At 44.0% G+C, this 14191-nt stretch overlaps 1 protein-coding gene across 4 annotated transcripts in view; it reads left to right on the top strand.

Moving 5' to 3' along the window:
- Window positions 1-14191, top strand: part of NSUN7 (NOP2/Sun RNA methyltransferase family member 7) — a 56633-nt gene that overhangs the window by 19296 nt on the left and 23146 nt on the right. For all 4 annotated transcript variants that reach the window (XM_067531231.1, XM_067531232.1, XM_067531233.1 and 1 more), the window contains 3 exons: window positions 1345-1497; window positions 3051-3234; window positions 11588-11798. In XM_067531231.1, coding sequence (XP_067387332.1) covers window positions 1345-1497; window positions 3051-3234; window positions 11588-11798 — 548 coding nt within the window. The remainder of the gene's footprint in view (window positions 1-1344; window positions 1498-3050; window positions 3235-11587; window positions 11799-14191) is intronic.

The raw sequence follows: 14191 nt of genomic DNA, 5'->3' as shown, positions 1-14191 counted from the left end.
GTTCATTGAACTTGTGGGAGAATATGGTCTCACCACTGAATATAGAATAGCCTGAAGAGGTTCTGAACAGATCTGTGAGGCACCCCTGGAGAACAGTAAAGGCATCTCTGCCCTGGAACTGGAAAATGGAATATCTGACTTGAGCAGATCTACTACTGCTAGTTCAGATCATGGTAGCATGCTAAAAATAGAAGTATAGCTGCAGCAGCATGAGCAGCAGGATGGGCTAGCTGCCCTGAGTACATTTCTGTCCAAGACCCTCAGTCCATAGTCAGAGCTTGGATGGATATGTCTACTTGAGCTGGAAATTACACCTGTCTAGACATACTCTAAGTACTGCACAGACAAAAGACCACCATGGCTGAGCAAAGATAAGCTTAAATCATCCTTCCTGTTCAAATCCTGATTAACCAGGTTTTGTGTACAGGTGCTGAGGGTGGGAATGACCAGGAATCTTCCTTCCTGCTTTTCTAAACCATAGAGATATAGTGAAAGTTCCACAGATGCTGTAGCATATGTTGTATGACTTCTATGACATTCATAATTGTCTATTTTTGATGGCATTGTGGTAGTGTAGAGTTTTAAAGAGAGTTTTGAAAAAGGACATTGTTTATAGGGAGCTCCTACATATGCAGGGTAACACTGGAGAAAGCATGAAGGTGGTGGTTTGAAAATTTAACAAATGGGCAATGAAGGCTGGCATAATTGGCATAGGGGAAGTATGGGTCAGCATCTGGTTAGTGTGTGGGATGCTAGGTCCTTAAGGGTATGTCTACACTGCATTAAAAACACCTGCAGCTGGCCTGTGCCAGCTGATTCAGGCTTATGAGGTTGGACTACCAGGCTGTTTAACCATGGTGTAGATGTCTGGGCTTGGACTGGAGCTTGGCCAGGCTCTGGGACTCCATGAGGTGGGATGGTTCCAGAGCCCAGGCTTCAGACTGAGCCTGAACATTTACACTGCAATTAAACAGCCCTGTAGCCTGATAGACTTCATTGCCTTGGCTTACAAGCGCTTCATGTCTTCAAGTTTTTCCTCATACCCATAGCAGCTACAGGCTTCCTTTTTTTTTTAAATAGAAGTTGAGATTTAGGGGCCAGGGTTGCTGACATGGTGAGACATGGCCCAATTTGAGCCATGTATGCTTAAGTAATAGTCTCAGCTGTGCGCTGTTGCCTTAGACTGTAAATTTTTTGGGGCAGGGACTGTCTCATACTACGTGTTTATACAGTGCCTACCAAAATGGGACCACACTCATGACTGTGGCCTCTGGGCATGACTGCAATATAAATATTATATCATGAGCTAAAATCTTCTTCTTATTTATCGTTTTATACTTGTAGTTTTAAGACCAAATTGGCTGCTGCTCTAGCAAGATGTCGAATCAAACATGATGCTCTGTCAATTGAACATATTTTACCAGAAACTATACGGAAACAGGAACAAAGGGCTTCTGCTTTACCTTTATATGCTTGGATAAATGCATTTAAACTCAGGTAATATCTGTCAAATTATCATTTCATATGTTCATTTTAGAAATATACATGTTAAATTGTATATTGCCCTTCTATGAATTTGTTTTAAAATTTTGCATAAAAGTACAGAATTATCTAATAAGGCATGGGTTTCTTTTAATAAATGTTTATTTAATAGGACCCAATTAACCTAAACATCACCCTTCCATCTGCCATTTTTTTAACCTACTAGTGATACAGGTAACACTTAAGGTTACTGTAACTGACAAGAGGCTAGAGAAAAATAACAGCTTTTCTATTTTTTTCTCTCCCAGTTTACTTGGTCCATTTGACAACACATTGAGTGTGTCTGCAAGTGTGCTGGAAGTGTGCATTCCAGTGCAGATAGTAGGATCTGCTAGCTCTGCTAGAGCTAGTGTTCTAAAAATGAGCTTTTAGGCTCAGGGTAGGTGCCTGAATATGTACCCAGGGGTTGCAGGTTGGTTTTTACTCAGGTGGCTAGCCCAAGCTGCTGCTTGTGGTACCCTGATTACACTGCTGTTTTTAGTGTGCTAGCTTGAGCAGCAGAGCTAGCATGTCTGTCTGCTTGTGCTCAGAAGCATGCTCCCAGCTGCAGTGTAGAATACCCTTTGTGGGTAGTTAGTCACCCACACTGTTACCCCTACATAGTCAGTTTACCCAATTTCTTTGTGTGGATCTTGAACATAGCAACAAAGTGGAGAAAAAAATTAAAACCAGAAATGTTACTTTAAAACTGCAAGAATTGATAGAGGGCTTTGGGAGGGAAATATAATACCTAAAACCACTTTTAATTCATTAAAAAAAATTAAGTTTTTTCTAGTTGACAGTGTCCCTTTAAATGCTTCTTTTTATATATGTGTATATATATTATATATATCAGTAAATTACACTAGTTTTAGTATTTATTACAGTACTAAAAGAACTGATAGTATGGATAACTTGGCATCATTGTCACATCTTATTTTCCTTACCATTAATATCTTTTAACCTTCCTTACCTAAACTGTTCTGTGTCTTGTCTATTTTAGACTGAGAACCTCGGGGCAGAGAACGTGTCTGTCTTTGGACATGATTTTGCAACTTGTACTCCGGTTAATACTTGTTAGTTGACCTGACTAAAGGTTGCCGTGTTTGGCCCTTTGTTTACAATGTACTGTGTACATTTATGGCACTATATAGATAATAGATTAAAATGAATGGGAGCTTTTTGTGCATGACACTTAACCTGTACGACTGTACCTGGATATTATGAATGACGAATGGCCTAAAGTTCATTCATGCATTACCTTTCCACAAGAAGGTGATTCAGACACCAAGCAACAAATTCACTGGTGATATAAATGAATGCAACTCCATTGAAGTTAATTGAAATGCACCTGTTTACACCAGCAGTACATTTGGTGTGACACGTCAAATCCTACCTCCTCAGTGTTCTGTTTTTTATGATACTTTTTATGGCAGAAATCCATATTTTTCCAAGTGAATTTTTAGTTATTAACATTGTATGTTCGGTGGCCAAGATTACTATGAGTTATGCATATTATATGTTAACAGCCTTGAAGACATTTACAGAGAGTTGAAAAAAGAGGGATTCACAAAAGTTGAATCTGTGTCAGATTTTGAAGGTTATACTTATTGTCAGGACAAACACTGCCATGATGTACTGGTTTTTCCTGCCTCTCTTAAAGAAGAAATACTTAATTTGGAACTTTTCACAGGTTACAAACTCATCTTACAGGTGAGCTGAGTACGTCTTCTAATATGATCTGCAAAATGAGATAATTCTGTGCATTACAGTCTGTTCAGACATTTTATGACTAAACAAAGTAACTAGGCACTAGCACTCTCTCCAAACTTTCTAGTGTGTAAGCAGGGTCTGAGAGATTTCTCCCCTGACATCTACTGATCTGGGGGAAAAGACTTCAGGAACATACTGTTTGCATAGGTGTGCCTACTCTGCCTAGGTACGCAGCATGATGGAGCTGCTTTACCAAAATGATTACTTTTGGCAGATTTCGGGTTTTGCTATTGAGTGCAGAGGCAATGAAATGTTGTTATCCTTATTGTGTGAGTAAAGAGCAACAAAACTGTACATAGCTTGCTCTCATGGAGGGGGTCACCCTTAACTAACCCTTACTTGTTGAGAAGGGAGTAGGGATGCCAAATCCCAGTGAAAGAGATGGGGGTGGGGACAGGTGGTCCTACTTGGTGGTGTGGGCTCTGCCCAGAGAGTCTTAGATAGCGTTTGACCTTTCCCTTCCTGTGTTTAAAGACAGAGCTAATTAGACTCAATTGAGGGTCATTGCTTCTATTCAGTGATCACTAGAGCTGAATCCCTGTGAGGAAAGTCTAGGCCCTATGCCCAACTGTAGGGACAGTGATGAAAGGAAAGACAATGCAGAGGCTGTCCTGGCAGAGAGGTTCCCCGTTACCCAGTGAAATCACTAAAGGCCTGGGTTAAGTGGTGGAGCCTCAGAATATGCCATCGCAGAAGTGGCATTGAATGTCCAACAGTGGTAGCATGCAGCTAGCGCAACAGAGAAAAGCAGTGGCAGCACATGACCAGCAGCAACAGAGAAAAACAGTGGAGGCAGTGGCAGCCAACTGCAGAGGTGCAAAGCGACCACAGAGATATTGATCAATGTCCCCCTCCGCTTCCTTTCTGAAAAAACCTCTGAAGGCTGGGTCTTCACTAACCAAAGACAGCCAATTGTGAGTAGGGTGCAGCAGAGGGAGAGAGGAGTGCTGTGTTAAAGGGAAATTTGTTTGTCAGACTTTCCCACTGCATGGTGGGAAACTGAGGCAAAGGACACTGCCTAACACACTGTGGGGTCAGGTTTTTGCTTGTGGTTGCATGCTTTTGAACATGTTTGTGGTGGTTTCTCAAACTAATGCTTGGTTCCCTTTCCCTTTTTATTAAAAGTTCTCTTTTGTCATACACTGACTCAGTGTTTGTGAGTGGGGAAGTATTGCCTCTTAGAGGTGCCCAAGGATGGTGGTAAGTTTTCCCAGATTAGTGGGTGGGAGCTCAAGCCGGTTATGTTTTGTATTGTTAAGAGGAACCCCTAAGTATTGAACCTGGCCTTGTTGCTGCTGACTTCACTTGGCAGAAGGGTTACACTAGATATGACAGATAATATTTTTATAGTGATGAATCTAGTGATTGAGTCATATTTTGCAGTTGAAAATGTTAATGCTTCTAAGTGATGGCTGCAATGCAATCAGCATGATGTCTGAATTGAGATTTTTTTATTTTACAACTTTTTTTATAGAGACTATGGGTAAAATTTCCAAAAGCATCTAAGTCCCATTTCTAAATGAGACATAGGAGCAATTGTCTTTGAAAATGGGATTTAAGCTCCTATGTCACTTAGTTGCTTTTGAAAGCTTTTTCTCTAGTTGATAAATAAGGTTAAGATTCTGTGACAGGTATTTATAGTAAAAGTCAAGGACAAGTCACGGGCAATAAACAAAAATTGATGGAAGCCTGCAACCTGTCCATGACTTCTACTAAAAATACGTTGGGAGGAAGGGGGACAAACAGCACTGCTGGGGCTTGCAACTGCTCCAGCCCCAGGGGGCTGACCAACCCAGTCCACTGCTCCAGGAGGCTGGGGCCTCTGCTTTGGTGGCCCTGGGGGGCTGGCTGTCGATCAGCTGTGTGTGTGGGGGACTGGCTGCCAATCTGTGGTTGGGTGGGGAGCTGGCCGCCTATCAGCTGTGCAGGGGGAGGGGGCCAGCTGGTGGGCGGTCAGCTATTCTAGCAGCCACTGCTCTGGCAGTCCCTGGGCTGACAGCTGTTCCAGCCCTTCCCCAAAAGAAGTCCCGGGAGTCCCAGAAAGTCTCAGAATCTGTGACCTCTGACAGAATCATATCCTTATTGATAAATAATGGCATCTTAATATTTACAACATCTCTCCTGCAGTTGGGTTCCTGGCCACTGAAGTTTCAGAAACTCCAGTGTCGTCGTCCGTCCCTCCCCCCGCCCCCGCCCAGCATCATTTTGATGCCAGCCTTTTCAAAGCTGGTGCAGGGCTCCCTACCATAGTACACAAGTGGTGTGAGGTCCCTATACACCAGCTCTGCTGGTATCCTGTTCCTTCCCTAAATCAGCTTTTTTTGTTTGGAATAGCAATAAACACTTTATAAAGTCCTCATGACCAGATGAAGGTGGGAGACCCTTTCCTTGCTCTTCACAGCACCTAATTACTAAGGTCTAATAAAGGCCTTATTACTGAAAATACCATGACATATAGTCAAGATTTTCAAAAGTGAATGCACAACTTGAGAACCTTCAAAGGGCCTGATTTTCAGACAGTGCTCATTAGTCACTTTTGAAAATCTTGGCCCCACACTTGTAAGGGCCTCATATGCGTGTTGAAAAAGACAACCACAGAATACGATTGTATATGAAAGCCTTTAGAGCAGATGAACAACTGCCCAATACTACTACTAAGGATCTCTCAGAAAGTGAGTAGTAGAGCTATAAAAGCAACTCCATTTATCTCTAAGGAAAATGCATGAATAACACCTGATGATCATTTTGAAGTCATCTGAGAAGATTCCGGATCTTTACTCAACACCAGATGGAGTTCATCAACAATATAACCAGTGCTTTCTATGTACTATGCCCTGGCCTGAAGCCAAATTGACTTCCATGAAGGAGAGCTGAAGAATCCATTTTGCTGATGTTGCCTCACCACAACCTTATTGATCTTCAAAAAAACCAATTCAAGACAGAGTAATAATCAGTTTATCAGCATCACCTATTCTTCGAGTAGTGTCCCTTTGGGTGCCTGTGGCAAGCTTGCATTCCTGCGCTGCTGATTGGAGATATTTGGTGGTAGTGTCTGTTGAGTCCATGCATGTGTTGTCCCTCCATTTTGTGCCACAAGACTAGCCAGTGCATGTGGGCTAGCCCTCCTCCATTCATTCTTAATCACCCCAGCTAGAGACAGAGCTACTCACTATCCATTGGGATCACTGTAACCGCTTTGTACCATTAGTTAGCCTGCTCATAATATAGTTATAGTTATTCCTTACCATCTTTGTTGTTTTACCCCAAGAAAATCCTCCCCACCCCCACCCCAAACTTTTATTTCTTTTCCCCACCAGGGATCCTTCTCCTTCCAGCAGGGTATGCCTGGTTCACTGGGCTTCAAGAAGTGCCTCAATTGCAAGGAGGCAATTCGAATTTCAGACAAGCTCTCTAAATGCATTCGCTGCCTTGCGGAGGGTTACATCCAGCAAAAGTGTAACCTCTGTGGGAAGTACTCAAAGTGAGTCCCAAGATAGTCATAAGCAATCTACAATTTGCTCATAGCTTTGACACTGCTGGCACAGAGACCTTTATAGTTCGGTACTCATGGCTCACAGAGACCACCAGCAGTCGGCACTGATAACTTGCCCATGAACCTGAAAGGCCTGGGCACAGAGTCATCAGCACCCAGAAACAGGAGCAAGCATTCCAGTAAAAAGGCACTCCTGGTATACGAATCATTATTAGTACCATCATCGACGCCTCACTGGGCACCGGAGCATTTGGCACGGACAAGATCCCCATCCCCGCCCGGCACCAGCGCTGACATTGGGGTGGTCGATACTGATGGAATTGCACCACTGTGGCAATCTCCGCATACTTAATGCACTGGGATCCCACTTCTCAGTACCAGAACATTCATACTTGAGTCCCTGCTCGGCATGGGAGTTCTTGTCGCTGACATGCCATGCTCCCCCTCTTCTTAATGGGAGTTCAGACAGTGAGCAAGTGGAAGTGACTTCATGGTACTCCTCCCAGGCTCCGTATAGTACACAGTACCAACAAGGCCTGTACCCGCAGATGGCTCCGCCACCATCAAAGTATACCCTTTCATGGGCACCATCACCGGGCCTTATGCCACTTCCACCCCAATGGTTCTGCTGTGACCCATGGGCAACATATCGCCCACAGGTCTCTTGAGCGCCGAGCCTCACCTGAGACCTCAAGACACACCCCTTCAGTTACGGCCTCAAGAACCTCTGAGCCTCCTCAGGACAGTCCCGAGGAACAGGAGGGTAGTGCTGAGGAAGAGGTAACCCTGAGGACCATACCCTCCTCCTCTTCCTGAAGAAGCTGTCATGCCTACACCATCTCTGGCAGATAACGTTTGCTTCTTTCAGGAGCTGGCAAAGAGGGTAGCTGGCACCTCCAAGATACCACTGGAGGAAGTTGAGGATATCTACCATCAGTTCCTGGACACCCTCCACTCCTCATCCAAGATTGCCCTCCCAATCAGTGGGGCTCTCTTGGAGCCAGCAAGAACAGTTTGACAAACCCTGGTGTCTGTAGCACCAACATGTAAGTGAGCTGGCAAGAAGTACTATGACCCCACAAAGGAATCTTCTTCTTCTACCCAATTCCATCGTGGTGTATGCCATCAACTCCCGCGGCCGGCAAAATCAGTAGAGGACTATTCCATACAACCAAGTTTGGAAACACCTGGACCTTTTTGGCAGGAAGGTGTACTCCTCAGTCAACCTCCCATTTTGCATCACCAACTACCAGGCCCTCACGGCGAAATACATTTTTATCAACTACTCAAAGTTGACTGACTTTATTGAACAGGTACCAGAGTCACATCAGGACCAATTTAAAGTAATTGTACAAGAGGGGCAGGTAATAACAAAAACATTGCTTCAGTCTGCTCTCAATGCCGCTGACACAGCAGCAGGGTCCATCTCTACAGCGGTGATGATGTGACGAGTTTCATGGATTCACCACTCAGGTTTCCCGAAAGAGGTGCAATCTACTGTGAAAGGACCGCCCCTTCGAGGGCATCAGGCTTTTCACAGAAAAAGCCTGATGCCTCCCTTCATACCTTGAAGGATTCCAGGGTTACACTCTAGTTGTTGGGTATCTACACACCAGGACAAAAACAGTGATTTTGTGCCCAATCTCAATATAGACGATATACATCACAATACCAGCCCCAATGACACTATCATGTGCAAAGGAAAAAAGAAATTTCCCAAATGCAAAACAGCAGGCTCACAATCTTCATCGTCCCAGCCTTCTTCATCCAAACACCAACAGACAGATTGAGGAGCCTCTAGACCGCTCCCTTCCATTTATACAGTCAACCAACGCTTCATACCCATTTGGTCACCGATTAGCAACATTCTGCAGTGCCTGGGAGAGCATAACATCAGACTGATAGGTCCTAGAGATATTTTGAACTGTGTACTCCATCCATTTCACCCCCCTACCACCTCCACAACATTCTTTCCCACTCCTCTTCAGGGACACTTCTCATACCCCCTCTCACAGGACAAGGGACACACCATACATCCCAATTTGGGGATTCTCTACCTCAAGGCACGGCTCCTGCTTGGTTCTAGCACTTAGAATGCTCCTGTTTAAGAGAGGTACAAGAGGTGCTATTACACAGTAGGAAGTCCTCAATTCATTGCACTTATCTGCAGAAATGATCCAGGTTTCAGGCTTGGTGTTCTGCCCAACAAATTGACCCAACAACACCAACTCTCCTAGATATCCCAGACTAAGCACTGACTGAAGAAATTGGGCCTATCTCTGAGCTCCCTCAGGGTCCACCTAGTAGTCATAATAGCTTTCCTCCAATCTATTGAGAGATACATGGGGCTGTCACACCCAATCACTAAGAGGTTCCTCAAGGGTATAGTAAACCTTTTCCCACAACCTCAACATCCTACCCGCGTGTGGGATCTAAACCTGATGCTGAAAGGGTTGATGAGTCCGCTATTCAAACAAATGGCCAACAGTTCACTGATGCACCTATCTGTGAAGACAGTCTTCCTAATAGCGATTACCTCAGCGAGGAGAATAGGGGAAATAACAGCCTTGATGGCGCATCCCCCTACACAGTGTTCTTCCCAGACAAGGTTACACTTAGACCCCATCCAAAATTTAACCCTAAGGTAACCTGTCCATTTCACATGAATCAACTGATTCACCTCCCAAGTTTCTACCCCAAGCCTCACCAAGACAGGAAGGCCATATTGCATACCCTGGATGTCAGAGAGCCCTGGCCTTCTACTTAGATAGCACAAGGGCTTTCAGGAAACCTAGACTTTTCCTTTCCATAGCAGACAGATGCAAGGGCTCAGAAATATCAGCCCAAAGGCTCTCTAAGTAGGTCTTGAACTGCATTAGGCAATGTTACCAAATTCGCAATATGATCACTCCAGACTTGGTTTGTGCTCACTCCACAAGGTCGATCTCCTCGTCCATCGCCTTCTTCAAGAACGTCCCTATATCAGAGATCTGCAGAGCGGCAACATGGGTGTCTGTCCATACCTTCGCAGAACATTATGCGATTACTGGAGATTCCGCCTCCAATGCCATCTTTGGCTCTACAGTGTTCTCATCTGTAACTGACCAGATTCTGAAGTCCCAACCCACCAGTACAGATACTGCTTGGGAGTCACCAATCATGGATCACTCGTAGGAGCACAAAGAAAAAAAAATTACTTACCATGTGTAGCAACAATGGTTCTTTGAGATGTGTGTCCCTATGATTGCGCCACAATCCACTCTCCTCCCCTCTACTTGTGTATGACTCTGCGGTAGAGAAAGAAATGAGGAGGGATAGCCCATGCATGCTGGCTAGCCTTGTGGCACAGCATGGGGGGGGACAGTACATGCATCGGCCTAATGGATAGTACTACCAAAATTCTCCGATCAGCAGCGCAGAGATGCAAGTACACCTACCATGGAGCACCCATAGGGACACTATCATAGAGCACCCATAGGGATATACATCTTGAAGAATGATCATTCCTGTGCAAGGTGAATAACTTCTTGAACAATGATCTAACATTCTTTCTTTAAGAGAAACTGGCATCTTGCCCTTTCTGAAGGAGACACTGACGTTCAACTCTAGTAGCAGTCTGAGTCCCCTGTCACGTGGTCTCCTACAGCAGTGTCAAAATAGCATCATCCTAATCGAAGTGATTTTATCAGCAAAGTAACTCCTACTGGGAAAAACTCATCTCTGTTATGGGTATGATATAGATTAACCAAGTTATTCAATATCCAGAACAGATCTGCTCCTTAGAATTTTGCAGGTACTAATGGTGAAGGCGATGAAACTCTTCTTCACTTCCTGCAAAGCCACTGTATATGTTTTAAAAAACTGTTTGTAATGGTCAAATTCAGCACTAGACTTGTCACCTGTGCTCTACCTGTCTTCGCTCCAGCTTTGTGTGTACTAGGTCATTGGTATACCATAGTGATGTGAAGATTCACCCATGAAAGGGGAAGCTTAGTGGATGCTGGACTAATTGAGGTTGAAAGAGGATTCTAATGTCATACTACGTCATTGATAAAGAGACGTATTGGCTGAACAGTATTATTTCCCACAGTCATCTGAAAATGAGGTTCCAAAGATCTTTGCTGAGCGTGTACATCTTGCCCCACCAACCTGTAATTTTGAGATAATCCATTTGTTCTTTTTGGAGGTCTCATGAGGCTTTTCAGTCTCTTTGGGTTCAAATCTGTACCGAGAAAGCTTATGTTGCCAAGAGCTTGTTCCCTTTCAATCAAGGCTCACTCCGTAGCTCTACCATTTGACTGTGAGAACTATTAGTTCCCCTCCAGTACTGTGTAAGACAGCCATGTGAGCATCCTTGCTTTTTCTTTGTCATGGTAGACTTGATGTAGCAGCCTGTGAGGATACTGCCTTCAGGCATTTGAAATGCTTGAGTTCCCACTTGCCAGAGATGACAGACATACCTATCTGTTTCTCCTGGTCTTCTGTGCCCACTGACAGCTCACCTTTTGTGTGTTGGACTTGGAACGATAACCTATAATTTTTTTAATTTAATAATTTAGAATCAGTGAGGTTTGTATTTTAGTGCTGAAATCTAAACCACCCAGACTTCCTAATAAGGATTTTCCCCCCACTTGTTGACAAGAGGACCTGAACTCACTTGTCTAGTTGGAAAAAGAGTACAGTACTTGGAGAAACCAAATGAACAAAATTAATCTGAAGCTAAAATTTATCTATTTAAATCTACCAATTATTAGTTAGTTGTAGTGAATTATTTAACTGGCATCTTGTATCATCGTTTAGGATAAGTCTCGCAGCCTTGCTGTACATTCTGTGAAGGCGTTATTGAACATGGATGATGACATCATAGTAGCTCATATGGGTTCACGGCTGACTGCTGCCCACATGTCAGTATTGTCATATCAGAGCACATCCAAAGTTTTTGTATGTGGAGTAAAATCGCAGGAAAAGGAAGTTGAACTGAAGGAGCTGTTCACACGCATGGAATGTGAAAGTATGTTAAGCATTTATTTTACAATACAGATATTTCCATAACCCATGTAATTCTATTATATTTTAAAGATTACTCTTTATTTGAGCAAAAATGTTTTAAAAATGTTTCTGGTACAAAATGTATTTTTTTTTAAAATCCTTCAGATACTAAAAAAAGTTTGTGTTCTTTCACACCGTCTCAGTGCAGCGTTAGGTACACACTTGTTTCCTTTGTTTTTCTTTAGGAGACAGGTCAGTTAGAAGTTCTCAGTGGGGATATGCTCTGTCATAATCCCATGAAAAATTCTGTTGCTGCAACTGAAATTAAGTGACCAGTCTAATAAATCCCACTCTCTTCACCAATTTATCAAGAATTTTATTTGGCAAATAAGTAGTGAATCTTTGTGGGCAGGAGAGAGAGAGAGAGAGAGGCTTGTACAGAGAATTTCCCAGTTTGTATCCTCAAAGCCATATGTCACAACATACTTCTTGAGGTAGAAGAGGGATAAGGGAGTTCCTTTTAGAGTACATTAACATTGTCCCTAGATTGTTTGAAGGCTTTCCTACAATGTGATGTACCCCCTGTATTTAACTTCTTTGCAATTTTCTGCTTCTTCAGAGTTCAGCTGCACCTGTTATGCTCTGCTCAGAGAGGCAATCTTAGTTATGTCTCTAAAAACCCCTATTGGAATTTAACCTAAAAACCCCATACAGCTGTCTTGCAAGGCAGAGCCTCCTGCTAGGGTATGCTTCTCAACACCTGGACTCTGAAAGGAGGGGCAGTAAGGGATAACACACCTTGAAATGAAGGACATCAGATATTTTACTGAACATGGTGTTGGTTTTTTTTTTTTTTTTTAAGTACAAACATGCATGAGATTCCCAATTCTTAGTCAACTATTCAGATTATGCTTGGCCTACACAGAGAAACACAGTTTGCAACTGAAATAATGCTCAAAGCAGATCACGAGGCGAGAATTTTCATCCTCTGTCCTTCATTCCCTTCTCTCGCCCTCCCTTTGTCCTGTTTCTATCCCCTGTTCTAATCTCTGTCTCACTCTTTGTCCATCTGTACCCTCCTTTCAGGTGAGAACTGGCCCCTCCCTCCTCACACTCCCAGGGGCCATCAGTGCCTCTTTTCCCGCTCTCTTTTGTCTTGATTCAAAGATGGTACCTGACAACTAATGACTTGAGATGGGTTGGCACCTCCTGTCATGGCTGCCCTGTCTGACAGGGAAGGGTGTGGAATGACGGGAGGGGATTCATGCTGCCTTCTCACCAGTTTTCCACAGGACAACCTTAAATATCAGGGCCAGATGTGGGATGTCATGCACAATGTGGGACACTTGAGAGGTACGTCCTAGGAGCACCACGAGGGTAGAATAGGACAAGGCTGTGGGATCAAAAACGATGAATTCAGTGGAACAAAGGCAAAGAAATGCTGTTAGGATGATCGAGGGAATGGAGGGCCTATTTTACAGGGGTGAGACTGGAAGAGCTTGACTTGTTTAGCCTAGCAAAACAAAGGCTGAGAGGGAGGAGGTATGATTACTCTTTATAACTGTCCTCCTTTGAGTGCTTACACATGTCCATTCCATTGTAGGTGATGTGCACCCGAACACAGTTACCAGAATTTTTTCTTAGTGGCATCCTTTGGGTTGACTCTACTGCCCTGTGGTGTCACACTTTCATAGCACCTGTATAAAAGGGCCTGCCAACTCTACTCCCTTTCAGTTCCTTACCGCCTGTGACAGTTGCTGGAACCCTCATTGCCTAGGCAGTTCCTTCTCTTCGTGGTCTTTCTGTCAGTCTTAGTGGAAATAGTTATCATAGTGTAGTTTTTTTTAGTAGTTCTAGATATTTTGGGCTTCTCCGCTCTTAGATAGTGGGGTTGTCCACCGTCCTGGTGCTGAATCATGCCTTGGTCACCGGAGTTCAAGCCTTGTGCCTCATGCAGTAAGTCTATGCCTTTGAGTGATCTGCACGTGAGCTGCCTCAAGTGCTTAGGGGAAGTTCATAGGAAAGACAGCTGCCAAATTTGCAATGACTTCAGACCCCGGACCTAGAAGGACTGAGCTGTTCGATTGAAGGTCCTCCTTATGGAGGTGGCCCTAAGACCAGCCTCGGAGCTGCGCTCGGACTCAACACAGTACTTTGGCCTTGGTGCAGAGCGCTCTTCCATTTACCTAGTCTCTTGGCACCGATCATCTTCCCCAGTGACCAAGAAGAAACACTACAAGCACCAGGAAAAGAGCAGATCTCTGATACCGAAGGACAAGGGAGATGGAGACAGTGAGACCCGTGCCATGCTGGTCTTCATCTCAGCTCCTCATTGTCAGGTGCCTGCACTCATGGCACCGCAGCATCTTATGATGCCTTCTTAGGGTCAATGCACCAGCCAGTTTGTGGTACTGT

This window comes from Emydura macquarii, unplaced genomic scaffold (assembly GCF_026122565.2).
Source record: "Emydura macquarii macquarii isolate MOO-44397 ecotype Brisbane River unplaced genomic scaffold, CSIRO-AGI_Emac_v2 contig_3128, whole genome shotgun sequence".
Taxonomy (NCBI): domain Eukaryota; kingdom Metazoa; phylum Chordata; order Testudines; family Chelidae; genus Emydura; species Emydura macquarii.
Note: the sequence above shows the minus strand (reverse complement) of the source record. Positions and strands in the feature narration are given on the sequence as shown.